Below are 19,177 nucleotides of genomic sequence, written 5' to 3'. Positions count from 1 at the left end.
CAGTGCATTGTTTTGCAAAGTACAGAACTGCTAGAGATATTTGCTCAGTATGAAGGCAGAATTTGTTATTTGGATTTTGACTTCTTTTAAGGATCTTCATGAAAAATAGAAGGTAGAGTTCCAAAAATAGACCCAAGTAACTTATATGTATGTGGCCTGGGCTGGAGTGGTGATTAGTTCCAGAAAACTATTATAGTGCTTATGCAGGCAAAGGTTTAGAAAAGGTCAAGCGCCAAAGCCTGTCAGAGGAAGCTTGCTTATAAGTTTGCACAGACCCTAAAGTTTCTGATGTCATTTTCTCCCTTTAATTCTTGATCATACTTTACTTTTCTGTCTTTACTCACATCTCTCTTACTATGTACCTGCATGTTTCTCTTCCTTCTATGTCCTCAAAGCCATTCTTCAGGCATTAAGAATAGCTTAGTGGCTGCCCTTAGAGAATGCCTTTTGAAGGAGGGCAGAGGCAGAAGTCTCAGTGACCATCATAGGACTGACCACAGCCCTCAGTCACTCCCCCTCCTTAACTCATAATTTGTCAAGGTTAATCATTAAGAGAGAAGGTAGCATTTAGCATCCCCAAAGCTATGGAATACTATGGAATGAAAGAGATGAGTCGTTGAAGTGAATTATTCCTATGCGTTATGAGAAGGTGAAAGCCCGTATCTACTGTCTTGTATTAAATCTCAGTGAATTCCTTTCCAGTGTCTCTCAGTGTCATTGTGAGAGAGAATATTTTCCTTAAGTTCCAGTAACAGACTACATGAAGATAGATAACGCCTCACATCTGTTATCAAAATGATAGTCCAGTTGCTAGCTAAACCCTTTTGTATTTGTAGAATATAATGTATCTATATGCATACTTAAGACAAAAACCAACAAAAAGATCAAGTTTTAACATTTGTGACCAATATTTTCATCTTTCAACGACTTCTAAGTAAGTGCTTTATATTCCACCCACTTAAAAGAAGAGTTTGTCAGCTCTGTACACCTCTGCACTCTTTTGTGCTTTCAACAGTCTGACACACTTTTAACTTTTCTCTCCATTTTCCTCTTTCTTTATGCTTCATATTGCTTTAATTCATCTTTTCTTACCAACCTGTAGAGTCTCTTACTAATAATTACTTTAGTCATAGCGCAAGGAGATGAAGTTTTCACTAGCAAGAACTCAGCATCAGCTGTGCCCATAGCACTACGGTGAGTAATTTGAGGGCCACAGAGTTATAAATAACATGGTCACTGCCCATTGGAAGGAAAATGTAGTGTTTATTGAGCTTTCATAATGTTTTTTGTAAGACATTGTTGTACTACTCTCAAGGAGCTCACTAAGGTATGTAAGTAACTATAACGCACACAGAATGTGTGGAATGTTATTTTTTTAAGTTACCTATAAAATTATATGGAAGTTCTGAAGGGAAAAATGGTTTCTAATTATGGGAAACAGGGAAGGCTTTTTAAAGAGGGTGGTAGCTATGGGGCGGAACTTTCAAAAAGAGGTATAATTTACTCGAACATGTTCAAATAGAAGGGTAAAGAAAGCTTTCCAAGAATAAAATAAGCTAAGGCCCAGAGGCAGGTATGTGTCTGTTCATACATTTATTAAAGAAGTGTTCACTGAGCATCCCACTTGGGTTAAATACTGGTCTAAGCTAAAGCCCTGGGGATACAGTGGTGAATAAGAGTAGGCATTGCCCCTAACTTACATTCTATATTTATTTACTTTTTATTTTCGACTGTGTTGGGTCTTCGTTGCTGCGCGCAGGCTTTCTCTAGTCGCGGCGAGCGGGGGCTACTCTGTTGCGGTGCGCGGGCTTTTCATTGCGGTGGCTTCTCTTGTTGCGGAGCACAGACTCTAGGCGCGCGGGCTTCAGTAGTTGTGGCACGTGGTCTCAGTAGTTGTGGTTCACGGGCCCTAGAGCTCAGGCTCGGTAGTTGTGGCGCACGGGCTCAGTTGCTCTGCAGCATGTGGGATCTTCCTGGACCAGGGCTCAAACCTGTGTCCCCTGCATTGGCAGGCAGATTCTTAACCACTGTGCCACCAGGGAAGCCCCCACTAACTTACATTCTAAAAGGGAGACAACCTGTGATTGGCTCCAGGTAAGCAGAATCAGCAGTTCTAGAGAGTTTCAGAGGAAGGAGAGGGTGGTGGGCTGGAGAAAGCTTCTTGGTCGGGATCATACAGATTGCTAAGTACAGAACCTCTTGTCTGCTCCATTATTGTATGTAAGTCAGCCTCACTTATATCTTTCACAACTCCTTACAGAGCTGAACCACTAGCCGCATATGACTACTGAGCACGTGAAATGTGGCTAATCCGAATGTGCTCTAAGTATAAAATACACACTGGGGGCTTCCCTGGTGGCGCAGTGGTTAAGAATCCGCCTGCCAACGCAGGGGCACGGGTTCGAGCCCTGGTCCAGGAAGATCCCACATGCTGCGGAGCAACTAAGCCCGTGCTCCACAACTACTGAGCCTGTGCTCTAGAGCCCGCAAGCCACAACTGCTGAAGCCTGCGTGCATAGAGCCTGTGAAGCCACCACGATGAGAAGCCCGCGCACCGCAACAAAGAGTAGCCCTCGCTCACTGCACCTAGAGAAAGACCGCGTGCAGCAACAAAGACCCAATGCAGCCAAATATAAATAAAATAAAAATAAATTTAAAATACACACTGAAGGGCTTCCCTGGTGGCGCAGTGGTTGAGAATCTGCCTGCCAATGCAGGGGACACGGGTTCGAGCCCTGGTCTGGGAAGATCCCACATGCCGCGGAGCGACTGGGCCCGTGAGCCACAACTACTGAGCCTGCGCGTCTGGAGCCTGTGCTCCACAACAAGAGAGGCCATGACAGTGAGAGCCCCGCGCACCGCGATGAAGAGTGGCCCCCACTTGCCGCAACTAGAGAAAGCCCTCGCACAGAAATGAAGACCCAACACAGCCATAAATAAATTAAAAATAAATAATAAAATTTAAAAATAATTAAAAAAAAAAAAACACACTGAATTTCAAAGTTTTAGTATCCCAAAAAGGGATGTAAAATATCTCAATAATTTCTTTTAAATTCTTATTGAAGTATAGTTGCTTTACAATGTTGTGTTAATTTCTGCTGTACAGCAAAGTGAATCAGTTATACATATACACATATCCACTCTTTTTTAGATATCCTTCCCATTTAGGTCACCACAGAGCATTGAGTAGAGTTCCCTGTGCTATACAGTAGTTTTTCATTAGTTATCTATTACATATATAGTAGTGTATATATGTCAATCCCAATCTCCCAGTTCATCCCCCCTTTCCTCTTTGGTAACCATAAGTTTGTTTTCTACATCTGTGACTCTATTTCTGCTTTGCAATCTCAATAATTTTTAAATTGATTACATGTTGAGGTGATGATATTTTAGATATGAGTTAAATAAAATCTGTTATTAAACTTAATTTTACCTGTTTCTTTTTACTTTTAAAATGTGACTTCTAGAAAATTTTAGATTAAATCCATGGTTCTCATTCATGGCTTGCATTACATTTCTATTAGCACTGTTATAAGGCAATGCTAGGGTCCTAGTGTATACTTAGTTCTGTTATTAAAGATGTACTAAGGCAATATGGGTGTATAATACTCAGATAAAATCCTTATTTTTCCTTTTCTTCATTCTTTTGATCTTCTTTTTATTTACTCAGATATCTCTGCCTTTTCAACTTTGTTAATGGCCTTTGCCATAATTTTTAGAGACATCTGCTTAACTAGTAGGTGGTTCAGAATTTAAAGAAACTCCAGGTGAGAGTAAAATAGTCTTAGTTTTTCTAATTTCGGAGAGCTGTTACCCTGCTTTTGCCACTGTGCTTTGAGCTACCTGTATGCTTGCTGGCCCCTCAGTCTGCAAGATTATTCCCTCTCCCCACGCTCCAACCTGATCGGCTCTTAACCATCCTTCAAGACTCAGCCTATAACCCCGGCTCTCTGCGAAGCCGTCCCCAATCCCTTCAGTCAAGGTTATATGCTTCTCTTTATTGTTCCCTTGGCACTCTATTCTCACTTGTGATGTTTGATGAATGGACAAACTGACTACCAGACATTTTAAACTTAAATGAATTTGAAACTGGAAGCAGGGACATTGCAGCACTTATTCCTTAGATTAAGTGAAAATCAGCAAGATAAGTGAGTTCACTTTGCCTCCTTGGAAGTCTTCATGCCTCCTCAGTGACCAGAATTATAAGGTCATCTCAAATGTTCCACCAGGTCACATCTGTTCTGACTGGAGAGGTGTTTGGGTGAAGGCTCAAATGAGGAAAGAATGGCAGACTGTAGCATCTGTTCCATTGACCGGTTCTGTGGCAAGCCAGTTAACCTCTACTTTCCCATTCAGAAAATGAGGGTGACACTTGGTACTTTACTCTTCCATGGCTATTTTGACGCTTAAGGAAGGGTATTAAGTATTAAGAGAGTTCAATAATAGGGGACACTCTGCTTCTGTGCTATGATTAGACTGTATGCTTTAGTGGGTTTGTTTTTTCAACCAGGAGACTTCTGGGAAAAATTTGTTAAATGGGTCCAAAGTTAATGAAAACATATGCTTATCTGCTTTTTATACTTTCTGTATTAATCTAAACATATGCCAAGTTGCCCTCTGAATTCCTAATGATATGTTTAATTTATTAGGTTTAATTTAAAGATTGGTAGTTGTATTCGAAAAATACTGCTAATGCACTCCTGATAGAGTCTTACCTGTGCTTTTTGTAAGGAAAAAATTACTCTTTCTTTATTACTTGAGTTCATAACCTATCAACATCATCAATATCTTGTGATTGTCCCTTAGGTTCATACACAGACTACGTTTTACTGAATCTTCATTAAATTGGTTAATCTCCTATGAAAGTAATGTGACCCAGTAGTCCTCGCTGCCACTCTAGATGTCCGTGGACTTCAGGGTGCAGATAGGTATATGTGGTATAGTAAAAGAGCCTAGGGGACTTCCCTGGCGGTCCAGTGGTTAAGACTCTGTGCTTCCAATGGAGGGGGCGCAGGGTTCAATCCCTAGTGGGGGAACTAAGATCCCACATGCTGCACAGCACGGGCAAAAAAAAAAAAGAGCCTGAAACTTGGAGGCGGAAGTGGGGTTTTAGGTCTTGGCTATACCACTCAGTGTATGACCTGAGCAAATCACTTCAAATGAATTTCCTTACCCATAAAATGAGAATAGTAATTCCTGTATGTACTTGTTAGGATTAAATGGGAAGGCCTATATAAAAACACTTCATAAACTGTAAAGCAGTTTATGGCCAATAGACTTTTGTGATGCAAGTATGCTTTGAGTGGAAATTTCTTATTGTAGTGTTGAACAAATAATGGGGAAGGAAGGATTCTCCTGACTTTGAAATATCAATGATAATTTTGGCAAAAACCTAGGAGACTCCTCCAAACATGCTGCTGCTGGCTACGTGTAAGAGAGGAGATAACCTAGTGCTGGGGCTTTGGGAAGAATGAGTCAAGGCAGCTTCTGAAAACATTTTTAAATACTCTATGGGCCTGGATACTTAAGTAATAGGACAGTAGTACTAAACGTGACAAGAAGCCCAGCACTGGAAACAGACCAGGGACCAAAGAGGATTTAGAACTGGCAATGTGGCAACATATACTAAAATGTTAAACGTGCATGACCCTTGACTCAGCATTTCCTCTTCAAGGAATCTACCCTCAAGATACATTTGTATTCATGCCCCAAAATGTAGGCACAAGGATATTTCTGCAGTGTTGTATGCATATCTGTCTAGGCACGTTCCATTTTCAAATGATAGCATTCAAGCTCACTTAATGGAGGGAATGGTGGGGCGGGAGAGAATTTCTTGGCTCACAGGACTGAGAAGTCCCGGATTCTCACCTCAGGCCAGCCAGATCCAGGACCAGCATTGTCCTTGGTCCTCAGGTTTGTGGTATACTTGTCTGTCTGCTTCTCTCAGCTCTGCTTTCTCTGTGTTGGTTTCATTCTCAGATAAGTAGTCTACCTGTTCTCATGTGGTTGTCTCTGGTAGCTTCAGGCCAAGCTCCTTCCAGTTTAGTGATCGAGGGGGTCGAAAATTGCTCCTCCTTCTCTATAGTTTCAAAAAGGCCCAGAGTTGACTCTCATTGTACCGACATAGTTCAAGCTCCTATCCTTGACCCAGTTCCCCAGGGCAGGAGGATAGAATCCTCTAATTAATCTGGCTTGAGTCATATCCTTGGGGTGGCAGTGGGAAATGGCTTGACCCCACTTTAACCACATGTAGTAACAATGAAGGAATGGTGCTTTCCTGCTGGAAGAGTAAGATGTTATCAGAAGAAGGAAGAAAAGGATGCATGTCAGGTGAAAGCAATAGCTGTTCACTATAATGTCTATTTCTAATAACAAATATACGGATACAACCTAAATGTCCATCAGTACAGGAAAACTTAAATGTGATACATCATAGGGGGAGATATGATGTAACTTTTAAAGTGAATGATGTGCATACATGTGTTGACAAGGAAAAATGTCCATTATATTAAATTACAAATGAAGTTGCAGTAAAGTATTTTTAATTATGTGTATGTGTATCATCTATTATGGATATGAATACTTTTTATTCGTATGTTTCTGTACTGTTTTTGGTTTGCTATTGTATTTAGTTAAAATTAGTATATATCACATTTATAATTTAAAAAACTAATGTCCCAGGTGGCCCCCATTCCAGATAAAGAACTGGAATTGACAAATCAAGAACTATAGAGATGGACTTCCCTGGTGGCACAGTGGTTAAGAATCCGCTTGCCAATGCAGGGGACATGGGTTCGAGCCCTGGTCCGGGAAGATCCCACATGCCACGGAGCAACGAAGCCTGTGCGCCACAACTACTGAGCCTGTGCTTTACAGCCCGTGAGCCACAACTGCTGAGCCCGTGCACCACAACTACTGAAGCCTGCGGCACCTAGAGCCCATGCTCCGCAACAAGAGAAGCTACCGCCATGAGAATCCTGCACACCGCAACGAAGAGTAGCCCCTGCTCGCTGCAACTAGAGAAAACCCGTGCACAGCAATGAAGACCCAACGCAGCCAAAAATAAAATTAAATAAATAAATAATAAATTAATTAATTAAAAAAATGAAAACTATGGAGAGATGGACAGATGATGCAAAAACTGTAAAATAGTATTCAGGTAACCGATATAAAAATATCGGGACTTCCCTGGTGGCGCAGTGGTTAAGAATCCACCTGCCAATTCAGAGGACACAGGTTCGAGCTCTGGTCCAGGAAGATCCCACATGCCGCGGAGCAGTTAAGCCTGAATGCCACAACTACTGAGCCTGCTCTCTAGAGCCCGCGAGCCACAACTACCAGCCCATGTGCCACAACTACTGAAGCTGTTGGACCTAGAGCCCGTGCTCTGCAACAGGAGAAGCCACCGCTATAAGAAGCCCGCGCACCACAATGAAGAGCAGCCCCTGCTCGCCGCAGCTAGAGAAAGCCCGTGGGCAGCAACGAAGACCCATCGCAGCCAAAAATAAATATTGGGAACCAAGGAGGTGGGTAGGACAGATTAACCAGATTAATCTGCCTGTATAGTAGGGTGGCGGATTTATATCCTGGAAGGATAATGTTAACCAAAAAGGCATGTGGTTTGGAAGAAGTGGGGTAGGGAGCACAGAGAATAACTTTGGCAACCACATGAATGAAAGGGAAGAAGAACGAAGGCGGAGAATGTTGGCAGCTTAGTATAGCGAAGTGAGCAGTGAATCTGGAGTTGAGAGGTCTGGTTGTGTTACTTGGGCACCCTGTCAGCTAGGAAAGGTCAGTGTCTCTCAGGGTCTCTATCTCATATGTAAAATGGAGTCATTAGTATTTTCCCTTTTTTGTTCATAAGATGACTGTGAGATTGAAGTGAGATGGAAAAGGGCTATGTATGTAAAGAAAAGACCATATAATTCCAAGTTAGGACCAAAATAAAGAATGTGTCTAAAAATGGAGTGGGAGAAGAAAAGGATAAGAAGATGTCATCAGACTTCCTTTGCACATTAGACAACTTAGATGGCTAATTTCATTGGTCATTTAATCTATTTGGATGGGCAGGTGCTTTATTGAGAGATAGGAAGACGTTTACATTTGTTTGTGTGTATGTTTTTCAGTGCTGTTCACTAAAATGAATAATTCTACATAGTTCACCTGCATGTGGGAACAGCAAAGACATAACTGCACATACCATATACAACCATTATGGAAGAAAATACACAGAAGAAAGTCCATGTAGAAATACTACAACTCTGAATTACTTGGAATCTTCATATTGGTGGCTTGCCCAACAGAACTTCTTAAATATCATTCCCATGAAATCCAAATAAGAACTACTCAGAAATATCAATTATGTTAGCATTCCCACACATTTAAAATCTGATTAATTCGTTTTGCTCTGTGTATTTTAGCATTTTGAGGTTTAAATATTGTGTGTTCCAAATAGAAAACTCAAGTCAGTTTCACTGAATTGTATTTATTTATTTACTGAGTACTTATTCTGCCCTTATCTACCATGTGCTTGGACTGGTGCTAGGCAGCGATATACAAACATAATTAACACATAGTAGTCACTGCCTTCAAACAACCTTCTCTTAGTTCATAGGGAAGGCAGATACATGGACAAAGAAAGTGTAATGGGAGTGAGGCAGGATTGTCAGGAAGAGGTTCACTGTACTTTGAATAATCTCATTTTTTTTCTTCTTATTCCTTCTAAATGCCAGCTAAAACTTTCTTTTTAGTTGTTATTGTTCAGGTGTGTGTTAAGAAGAATTGATCATCTCTCAGCTTTTGAAGCTCAGTAGATAGTCTGTCTATATAACTTTTTTTTTTTTTCTTGCCTGTGTTGGGCCTTCGTTGCTGTGTGCAGGCTTTCTCTAGTTGTGGTGAGCGGGGGCTACTCTTCGTTCCGGTGTGCAGGCTTCTCATTGTCGTGGCTTCTCTTGTTGCGGAGCACGGGCTCTAGGCGCGCAGGCTTCAGTAGTTGTGGCACGTGGACTCAGTAGTTGTGGCTCGCGGGCTCTAGAGCTCAGGCTCAGTAGTTGTGGCGCATGGGCTTAGTTGCTCCGCGGCATGTGTGATCTTCCCGGGCCAGGGCTCGAACCCGTATCCCCTGCATTGGCAGGCGGATTCTTAACCACTGCACCACCAGGGAAACCCTGTCTATATAACTTAATCACAGGGACAAAGTGGTAAAATTTCAGAGATTGGGGGGTTTTTTTTTTATCCCATAAATTTACCAGTTCTGAGCTGAGTTAGTCTTTTGGGGAAGAGAAAGGATCCCCTACCCTTCAATCCCACCCCCAATACACAACACACTTTTAAAACATTTTTTATCTTTGATGCTATCTGCTGCAGAAGAAATCTGTCCTATCTTGGACTTTCTTTCCTGACTCCTTTGGATAAACAAAACTTTGAACCTGCTTTGAGGCTTAAGGCCTTTGTAATTATGTGTGTATGTAATAGAGAAACTGTAAAAGCTCAATTTCTCTGGCTCAGAAATGTGAGATTATTCCTCTGCTCTGCCTTTCCTCACCTTCTCTTCTCCCACCATACAAATTTGAGCTCATGTTAGGAGCATATGTCTGACGATATTCCAGTTCCTAAGAGGCTAGTGATCAAGACAGTTGTAAAACATTTTTCATTATAGGTAAGGCAAAGTAGTCCTGATTCTTTAATTTTGGGTCTAGCTCTTTCTGTTATTAAATCAGCAGTTTAAGTAGATTCATATGTTGAACTGGTTCATATTGTAAAAAGGCATTTTTTTCAGAGTCAAAGAAATGAGAGGGATTCTGTTCTTTTTTTAAAAGAGAAACAAACACATGTATGGTCTCATATTTTTGTAATAATGCATTGTTTTTATATTTTCTGAGTTTTAAAGCCTATGCTTTCATTTCCCCCTTTCACTTCTTCCTATGGAATATTATCATGTTAGTCTGCCTATTCTTTCTGCTTTCTTGTTAAGTGGACTTATTTAATATTATTATTATTACCCCTGGTGATAATTCCCTGTGTGTCAGTAATTCCCTGACCTCTCATAAACACTAAGGAACATTCAGTAGCTGTGCTAAAAGCCGCTACCATTGATGGGACCAAGGACAGCTTAACTTTGGAGAAAAACTATCCTCTTCTCTTTAAAAATTAAAAAACAAACTGTATAAATAAAAGTAGGGAATTGCCGAGGCCATTATGTCCTTAAAGGTTTTTTCCAGCCCTGACTTTAGAAGACAGTCATCATCAGCATATACTTATTTTTTCATAGAAGTATTTATATGATGTTATTCTTTTACATCTGGGTATTAATGTAGGTATGGGACTTATTTGAATTTGCTTCACATCTAGGTAATTTAGTTTTTCAAAAAGAATGAAAGGCTAATTATTAGGCAATAATGTGATCAAATTACCAAAAGCTTCAAGGTGGTTCTATTTCAGTTCTCAGCCTGATGTGTATTTAAAAATATCTCTACTTAGAGTAGCTACTGTTCATAATACATTATGGAATCTTTTTAGGTAACAGCTTAGATGATAAAGAAGCCGTTACCCTTGATTTGGTGTGTTTAACCCAAGTTAAATTTATGACAGACTGAAAATTAGCTGTAGTGTTATACATCTCACTTCCTGTTCTGTGCAACTTGATATATGTGTGGGCCATATGTCCAGCAGGAGTTATAAGAATATGTTATTGATGGATGGAAAAAGCTGTTTCATAGTTCCCTGTGAAAATATACACTGTAACTTGTACAGTGTGTATATAACCTTGCAGTTTTGGTTTATGAGAGATTTAACCTGTGGCTAAAGGTAATATAATGAAATCTGTTGGAAATCCTTCAGAAGAGGAGAATTTGAAATCTACTTCTTTCATTTTCAAGCTTTTATGCAGTTGACCAATTTAGGAGGGAGACCTTAACTAAGTGCTTTTATTTTCAGAGCAGAGGAGAGATTATAACAGTACCTTAGTTTCTGAAATACCATGGATCAAAGAATTCAGTGCATATCTACATTGCCTACTTTCCCCACTTCATTCCCTTTACCTCAAAATTATTTGCAGGAAGTACCTTGTTTTCCCCATGTTTATTGTATTTAAGGCTTTGCCCTCATCCCCAGTCTTATTAAAGGAATTCCACCATAATGTTGGTTAATTTAAAATTTCTTAAACAATGGATTAGCGATGGCTCTGCAAAAGTAGTGTGAAACATAATATACAGGATTTCTCATTTAAATACAGCCCAGGTGATAAATCATTACTGTACAGTAATCTCTGACCAAAGAGGCAGACCTTCCTAGTGGGCCTGTGTCTGTGTCGTTCACCACCAGCACTGGCCTGTTTTGGAGCAATCATGTGTGAAACCAGACACAGATTGGAACTTGTGTGGGCATCTCTATCTGTACAGACAGTTCTAATAAATTAAGGCCACATCTCCCAAAGAGACTTCTGTACTCAGCAGCACATTTTCTATAATACCTAAGAAACTCTAAACAGACAGGTCTTTCAAATAGCCTTAAAATGATTCCTTTCAATAGGTGTTGAGTCCAGTTGTTCTGATGTGAGAGAACTTCTGAAAGCAATTAGTCTGTCAGTGTTTTCTGAGTCTTCATAATACATTAGCCATAAAGCAAAGCAATGCCCTTTATTTCTACCCTCTAGGTTGCACTTCTGAATCACCTGTGGAGCTATGCTTACATCCACTAACTAGAAATTCTGGTTTTAAAAAAAAAAAAAAAAAAGAAATTCTGGTTTGGTAGGTTTGAAGTGAAGTCACTGTATCTGTTTTCTAAAATTTTAGAGATATTTCTAGTAGACACACTTTCAATTGAGTACCACTACCAGTTACCACTACAAGCTACATTTGAATTTGTACCACGCATATTCTATATAACATGGAGACAGGTTTCATTCATACTGGTGCTATGGCTTTACAAAGAGGAACCTAGAAGGTAGCTAGAAGGAAATCCTAGCTATAATCAGAATTTTGGATTTAAAAGAGAACCAGTCTAGGGACTTCCCTGGCAATCCAGTGGTTAAGACTCCACGCTTCCACTGTAGGGGTTGAGGGTTCGATCCCTGGTCAGGGAACTAAGGTCCCACATGCCACGTGGCGTGGCCAAAAAAATAAAACATAAAAAAATAAAAGAGAACCAGTCTAAACCCCTCCTCTTTACAGATGAAAAAGAGCAAAGAGGTGAAAGAATTTTCAGAGTTGGTAGCAGAACCAAATCCATGACTCTGACTTGAGCTCTTTCTACACTAGCATCTTGGACTTAGTCCATCTTTGAGAAAAGCTTCAAGGCCACTCTGTAATCTAGAAGTTGTCTTGAGCATCCCAAAGCCCAACAGGGTATTGTGAGGTTCAGAGTATTTAATAAAAGGAGCAATAATGCAGCCAGTATGAACTCCTCACATCTTTGAAGTTACTAGGCAGGAGTTACGAGTGACATTACTCACAGTTAGAAATTATAGACATCACCCAGAAAGCTTATGTGACTTCCTTGTAAACATGGAAATTTCTGACAAGAGATGCCTAGATTTGGTACTGAAGATTGTCAAGAACAAGATGATCATCTGTCTTATTTTTAAGCTGATCCTTAAGTATTGGCAGCAGGGCTAGAAAATTATGCCAATATTATATTTCTACACAGGTCTGACTTTTAGCTTGTACTTCAGAAGGAGGATATTGTGCCTAGATTTGCAATTTAACCAAGTAAAGGAATAGTATGTTTATTAATTAGGATTAGATTTGGTTGTTTAAAAAAATCCAAATAACAGTAGTTCAGTCAGGTAGAGATTGATTTTTCTTTTTTTTTTTTAAAGCTACATGAGATATATATTTTTTTCATATTTATTTATTATTTATTTTGGCTGCACTGGGTCTTAGTTGCGGCACATGGGATCTTTAGTTGTGGCATGCAGACTCTTAATTGTGGCATGCATGCGGGATCTAGTTCCCCGACCAGGGATCGAACCCGGGCCCCCTGCATTGGGAGCCCAGAGTCTTACCCACTGGACCACCAGGGAAGTCCCAGATAGATTTTTCTTTTGGATTAAAATAGTCCAGAGGGAAGGGCAGCCCAACATTAGTGTGGTTGCTTCATAGCTGTCAGGGATGGGTTCTTCTAATTTTGCTCCATCCATCTTGGTACTATCTTAAATCTTCAAGGTATCTGATGGTTCTAGATGGCTTCTGGAGCTTCGGTCATCTCAAAGGGGCATACCTCCAACTTGAGCCGGCTCCCTTATTTTTTTTTTTTTTTTTGAGTCAGCTCCCTTGAAAGAACTTTCCTAGAACCACCCTATCCAACAATTTCTGCTTCCATCTCACTGGTCGTTCCTATTATCGAGGGAGACTGGAAAGTTATAACTGGGCGAGTTGCTATTCACAATAATTAGAAATTTTGTTGTTAAGAAAGAAGGAGGGAATGGATATTGAGCAGGTAACCAACAGATCTGCCACACCTGTTTTGAAGAGTATAATTTTTATATTAGGAAAATCAAATTTTAGTCACATCGAAAACTGTTATATAGGATATAAAATTTTAAAGATCTCCAAACTACAATCTACCATGTGTCTGATTAATAAAAGCAATAAATCTCTATGGTACTGTTCTGCTTTGGATTTCTCAGTAGAACTCATTGGGAACAGCTGTTAGGTTTTATATATTTTAAATGAACTGAAGAAGGAGTTCTTCAAAACAACAGGAGAAAAAAGATAAATTAAACTCGGTTTCCTTTTGGAGATAGGGAGAATCAAAACAACCACAAGGACAATTCAGTGGATATTTATGGAGCTAGCAGGAGCAGAGTATACTATATGAAATGGTATGAGACAGGAATGAGCCTATTAAACACTAAGAAAGAAGTTGTTTAGTATTTAGATGGAATATGATAGACTATTGCAGCACATGAAATAAACACACATCATAGCAATGAATCATACCGATTCCAGATATACAAGACCTGTGATAGAGAGAAGGATGGGCACATTGGGTTAAAGTTCTAAGTATTAGACATTGTCTTAATCCAGTTGGGCTGCTGTAACAAAATACTGCAGACTGAGTGGCTTATAAACACAGAAATTTATTTCTCACAGTTCCAGAGGCTGGAAGTCCAAGATCATGATACCAGCATGGTCAGGTTCTGGTGAAGGTCCTCGTCTGGGTTGCAGACTGCTGACTTCCTACTGTGTCCTCACATGGCTGAAGGGGCTAGGGAGCTCTGTGGGGTCTCTTTTTTAAGGGCATTAATCCCATTCATGAAGGCCCTGCCCTCATGATCTCACCTCCCAAAGGCCCACACCTCTTAAAACCATCACACTGGGCATTAGGTTTTCAACATGCGAATTTTGGAGGGACACAAACATTCAGATTACAGTAGATATAATTACCTCTGCCTGTACTCTCTCTGTACAAATAAAATGCGAAGATGGAGAGAATTTTGTTGTCTAAAAAACTTACAGGCAGGAGCAAGCAGTAATCTGCAGCGTGTACAACTGTAGACCGTGGTGTACATAAGTGTATTAAGATGGAAGTGTTCTCGCTCTGTAAGACCAGATTTTTAAAAGTTCTGTAGTCTCATTCATACCCACAGTTCACATGGTGCCATTTAGCACGTATTTATTGAGTGCCTCATATTTACAATACACTTTAAGGAGGAAATTCATTCACAAGTTGCCACGTAGGTGAGAAAGTCTAGATTTTGGCTTCTTATAGCTATGAATTTCAAATCTGGGGAAAACCCAGCCTTGTATTTTTATTCCTTTTCCTTTCATAATTACTTATCAGTAACCAAACCCAGTCTGTTGACTTTGCTCCAACTGTTAGGAAACAGGAAACTACAGAGACTCCCTATGAGAAAAGGACCAGGCTGTATCCTCTGTGACCTCAGCCCTTCAGTCTGAGCTCTCCTCAGTGCAACAGTTGGAAACAGTTCCATCTCCTTGTGGCTTTGGTAGTAAGCATAGGGAGTGCAAATGAAACCAGCTAATGCAACAAGGTGTGTTAGCCTGGCCTTTGAGCTCATGAGCCATCTTTTGAACCTTTTATGCTAGTGCGCTTTTGGGCATCCTTGGGGGAGAATAGTTTACGCTCCGATCCAGCAGTGGATCAGGGACCATTCTCTGTCTTACGTAGCAGTGGAAATGCCTTTGGCACTCTGGTATTAAATAACTGCTTATTTGAACGTATTGTGCAATGGCTTAGCCTTTCCCACACATTACTAGTTCCCTTTGAAGCTGTTGTGCTCAGTTTGAGTTCTCCAGTAGGGACTATGAAAGAAAACAAAAATCTCACAAATTATATTTCCTTTTTATCTACTTAGTGCTGTTGCAGCTATCTCATGTTTTGGTTTTTGTGTCCCTCACTCTGCACCCTATTTTCCCTCTGCTTTCAGGTGAAGGTCTCCCACAGGTGTATTACTTTGGACCATGTGGGAAATACAATGCCATGGTGCTGGAGCTTCTTGGCCCTAGCTTGGAGGACTTGTTTGACCTCTGTGACCGAACTTTTACTTTGAAGACTGTGTTAATGATAGCCATTCAGTTGGTAAGTTGGCATTGCCATTCTGCAGAAGGATAGGCGGGGCGGGTCTCCCAGCCACATCCTTGTGTCCCTGTTGGTGATTTACCAGCTGTAGTGACACCTAGTGAATGCACACTTAACGGCTTGGTGGCATTCTAGGAAGCTAGCTGGGGCAAAAAGGGTTAATCCAGAGAAGTTGCACTGCATTTGCCGTTTGCTCTATTTTAAGAATTTGCACCTTGGAGCAATACTCTGACCTTGACTGAAGTGGAAATTTATTTAGAGAGAAAGAGGATGATTAGGAAAAATTGTACAAATGCAAGTAACTTCTTTGTTGTTTTATTTATAGGTTTTAAACACATGACTGTAAAATTTTGTCATGTCCTCCCTCTCTCCTTACCATTGCATCCAAGAAAAGATTGGAGATGTAACCCACTGCCCTAAAATCAGATTCCAAAGTTGTGTGACCAAGAACCTGCCTTAGTTCTCTTGCCTCTACTTCTCACAGAGACTGAGACAGCTGAAGAGGCAGCTTTCTCAGCTCCTACCAAATTACACACCAGTACCAGTTTAAGGAACAGTTAAGACAGTTCCTTTGAGAACTTTGTCATCCCCTAAGCAGAAGGATGTCTTTATTGGTCTGAAATGGTGATGGTCTCACCCACTTTAAAGACTTGGAAATGTTAGAAAATTGATCTTGACTTTTGAGTCAAAAATTCAAATGCTCAAGCTTCCCTTTCTATACTAAGTAGAAAAGCTTTGAAGATAGAAATGAACTTAATGAAATTTGAATAATTTTATGATTATTATTTTGGGCTATGTTTACTTTCTCATAAAACCTATACTCCTACCTCTACTGTTAGTTAGCTCTGTGATATCAGTCCAGTATTAACTTCTCTGGCCCTCACTTCCCTTATTTATGCAACAAAAGAGACAAGAGTATAGGAAGGTGTGGGCAGGAGGTGAATGTGGCAGTGGCACCTGTCTTCAAAGGCCACCAACATATTCTGATTTCCTTCCTGGGAGTAATTCTTGCCTCTCAAATGCTTACTTTCTGAAGTAACATAAAAACACTAACTCTATTCATCATTTGAAAATTGTTGCATAATGAAGTAAAACTGTGTATTATCATTTTAGATGAACTGTACTATCCTTCTCTCTTTTTTTTTTTTAAATTTTTATTTATTTGGCTGCGCAGGGTTTTAGTTGTGGCAGGCGGACTCCTTAGTTGTGGCATTCGAACTCTTAGTTGAGGCATGCATGTGGGATCTAGTTCCCTGACCAGGGATTGAACCCAGGCCCCCTGCATTGGGAGCATGGAGTCTTAACCGCTGCACCACCAAGGAAGTCCCTATCCTTCTCTCTTTTATCTTGATATTTGTCATATATGTATTTGTATCAGAAAATATATTCTGGTTTGCAAGAGTAAAGTGGCTCTGGGTGGTGAAGAAATGAGTTTTCTTTTAATTTCAAAGCTTTGGGCTGATAAAAGAAAACGTTTTGATGTATTTTTACAGTAAACTTCTTTAGAGTAGTATTTCTATCATTGTTTTTCTCTCTTTTAGCTTTCCCGAATGGAATACGTGCACTCAAAGAATCTCATTTACCGAGATGTCAAGCCAGAGAACTTCCTGATTGGCCGACAAGGCAATAAGAAAGAGCATGTTATACACATTATAGACTTTGGACTGGCCAAGGAATACATTGACCCGGAAACCAAAAAGCATATACCTTATAGGGAGCACAAAAGTTTAACTGGAACTGCAAGATACATGTCCATCAACACGCATCTTGGCAAAGGTGTGTTTATTTTCAGCTCCATGAAAGGGGCAGGTTGTTAAAACACCTTTTTATTCCCAAAACACTTTTGTACCCATTGTGCATTACAACTTGTGATTCTTATTGCTTCACAGGGTAAGTGATTTTTGTACTTGAGAAATTAAGATGGTAAGTTAGTGACTTTCCTAAGTATCCTGTTGACAACTTAAGGATTTTTCATTCTTTGTTTCCAAATGCTTAGTTTCTCAGAGTGTGGTACTTGAATTATTGAATTAAGGTGATAACATTTTAGTAAGTTTAGTGATGAGTTTGATATTTACATACAAATGGCCCCATATATGACCTGAAAAGGACATCAGGCTGATATCTGCTTTGAGGAAGAGTGCTTCACTAAAACATGGACTAGCCTTCTGTTCTCTGTGCATAGTTTCATGACTCATTTTTCAGGGAAAAGCCTGTGTCTTATTCAGTGAAAATATATTTGCTTTTCCATGAGTCTTGAATTTTACTCAGGATAGACAATTTGCATAAATATTGCTAAAAGCTGTAGTCTCACTTGTTAGAGGGACTAGTCCAGGGGAGAGTATTTGCGAGGGAAGCCTAAGGAACAGTGAGAAGGCCCAGTAGGTAGGGCCCTGGGCCCTTGCCAGCTTCTCCAGGAAAGCTTCTCTTTTTATCTGTTTTATATATTGGGCTTTCATGGAAGATTCTATTTGAAGAAAAGGTTCTAAGGTGATTGAAAAGATATGTTCGAAAATCACCACCCTAGAGAGTAGACATATAAACAGAATATTAGACTCCTAGACGTAGCTAATTATGTAAGGTACTTAAATATTAACAAACAGTTTACACAATAAGTATTGTACACAATAGTACATTAAAGCTAATGTAAATAGCTATAAAGTTGCCTCATCGAGTAAACTGCTCAGATATTCAGATGAGGATTCTAGTATTAGTGAAGAGTAAAAATGACATTACAAAGTGGTATGATACAACCCGAGTTGAAATGAATGCTGTCAGGATTTTTTCGGTAACCACATGGATATTGTCACTTAACTAAACATAATAGTTTAAAATTAGGCTGGAAGGTTCTCTGGCACTTATTACTGGTGTCACTTTGGACAAGTTACTTAATCTCCCTGAAACTTACCCGTAAAAATAGAGTAATATTTCACAAGGATGTTTTGCAGGTTGAATGGGTAATAATATATGTAACATGGGTCTCTTGCATAGTGCTCAGAATTCCCTTCTTCCTTCCTTTTTACAAGGAGATAGAGTGTGTGGTACATAGTAAAGTCATGATTGTTTGGTTTAACTGACAGAGTCTAGAAGTTGTTCTAATGCCTGCCTCCTGGGCTCAGCATTTGTGTTCTGATTTTATTATTCTTGTCAGGAAAGGCAAGAGCAGACAAAAGATGCATATCCGTGTTGTTTGTATAAGGTACAGTGTAATAGTTAAGAAAAAGGGATGTAAATTCTGGCTTTTTCCCTTAAACCTATGTGGTCCAGTAACCTTCCTTCATCAGCATCAGTTATCTCATCTACCCTGAAAGACGTATGGTAATAGTACCTTATACCATAGGGTTCTGTGAGATAATGCATATAAACTGTTTAGCATAGTGCTTGATGATAGTAAAGACTCTATAATGGTAGTTATCATTTATTCAACAAAATATGTTTTAAGCATCTACTGTCATCAGACTGGGTTCCTTTATCTCTTGATGTAGCCATTTCTGCTGGAACTTTTGAGTGTATCTCCATGCGTGGACTTCCTGAGTTCCAGAGTTTTCTTCATGTCAGATCCAACCTGTCACCGTATTTGTCTATAATGTCCCTATTACAGAGAATACATATAGGTGGTTGTCATATGCCCTTTAAA

General features: G+C 39.9%; 1 protein-coding gene across 3 annotated transcripts in view; it reads left to right on the top strand.

Annotated features, from left to right (window-relative positions):
* The window catches only part of CSNK1G1 (casein kinase 1 gamma 1), a 188,562-nt gene that overhangs the window by 130,472 nt on the left and 38,913 nt on the right, over positions 1–19,177 (top strand). For all 3 annotated transcript variants that reach the window (XM_068553416.1, XM_068553408.1, XM_068553425.1), the window contains exons 5-6: positions 15,392–15,543; positions 17,085–17,319. In XM_068553416.1, coding sequence (XP_068409517.1) covers positions 15,392–15,543; positions 17,085–17,319 — 387 coding nt within the window. The remainder of the gene's footprint in view (positions 1–15,391; positions 15,544–17,084; positions 17,320–19,177) is intronic.

The sequence above is a fragment of the Eschrichtius robustus genome, chromosome 1, assembly GCF_028021215.1.
Source record: "Eschrichtius robustus isolate mEscRob2 chromosome 1, mEscRob2.pri, whole genome shotgun sequence".
Classification (NCBI taxonomy): domain Eukaryota; kingdom Metazoa; phylum Chordata; class Mammalia; order Artiodactyla; family Eschrichtiidae; genus Eschrichtius; species Eschrichtius robustus.
Note: the sequence above shows the minus strand (reverse complement) of the source record. Positions and strands in the feature narration are given on the sequence as shown.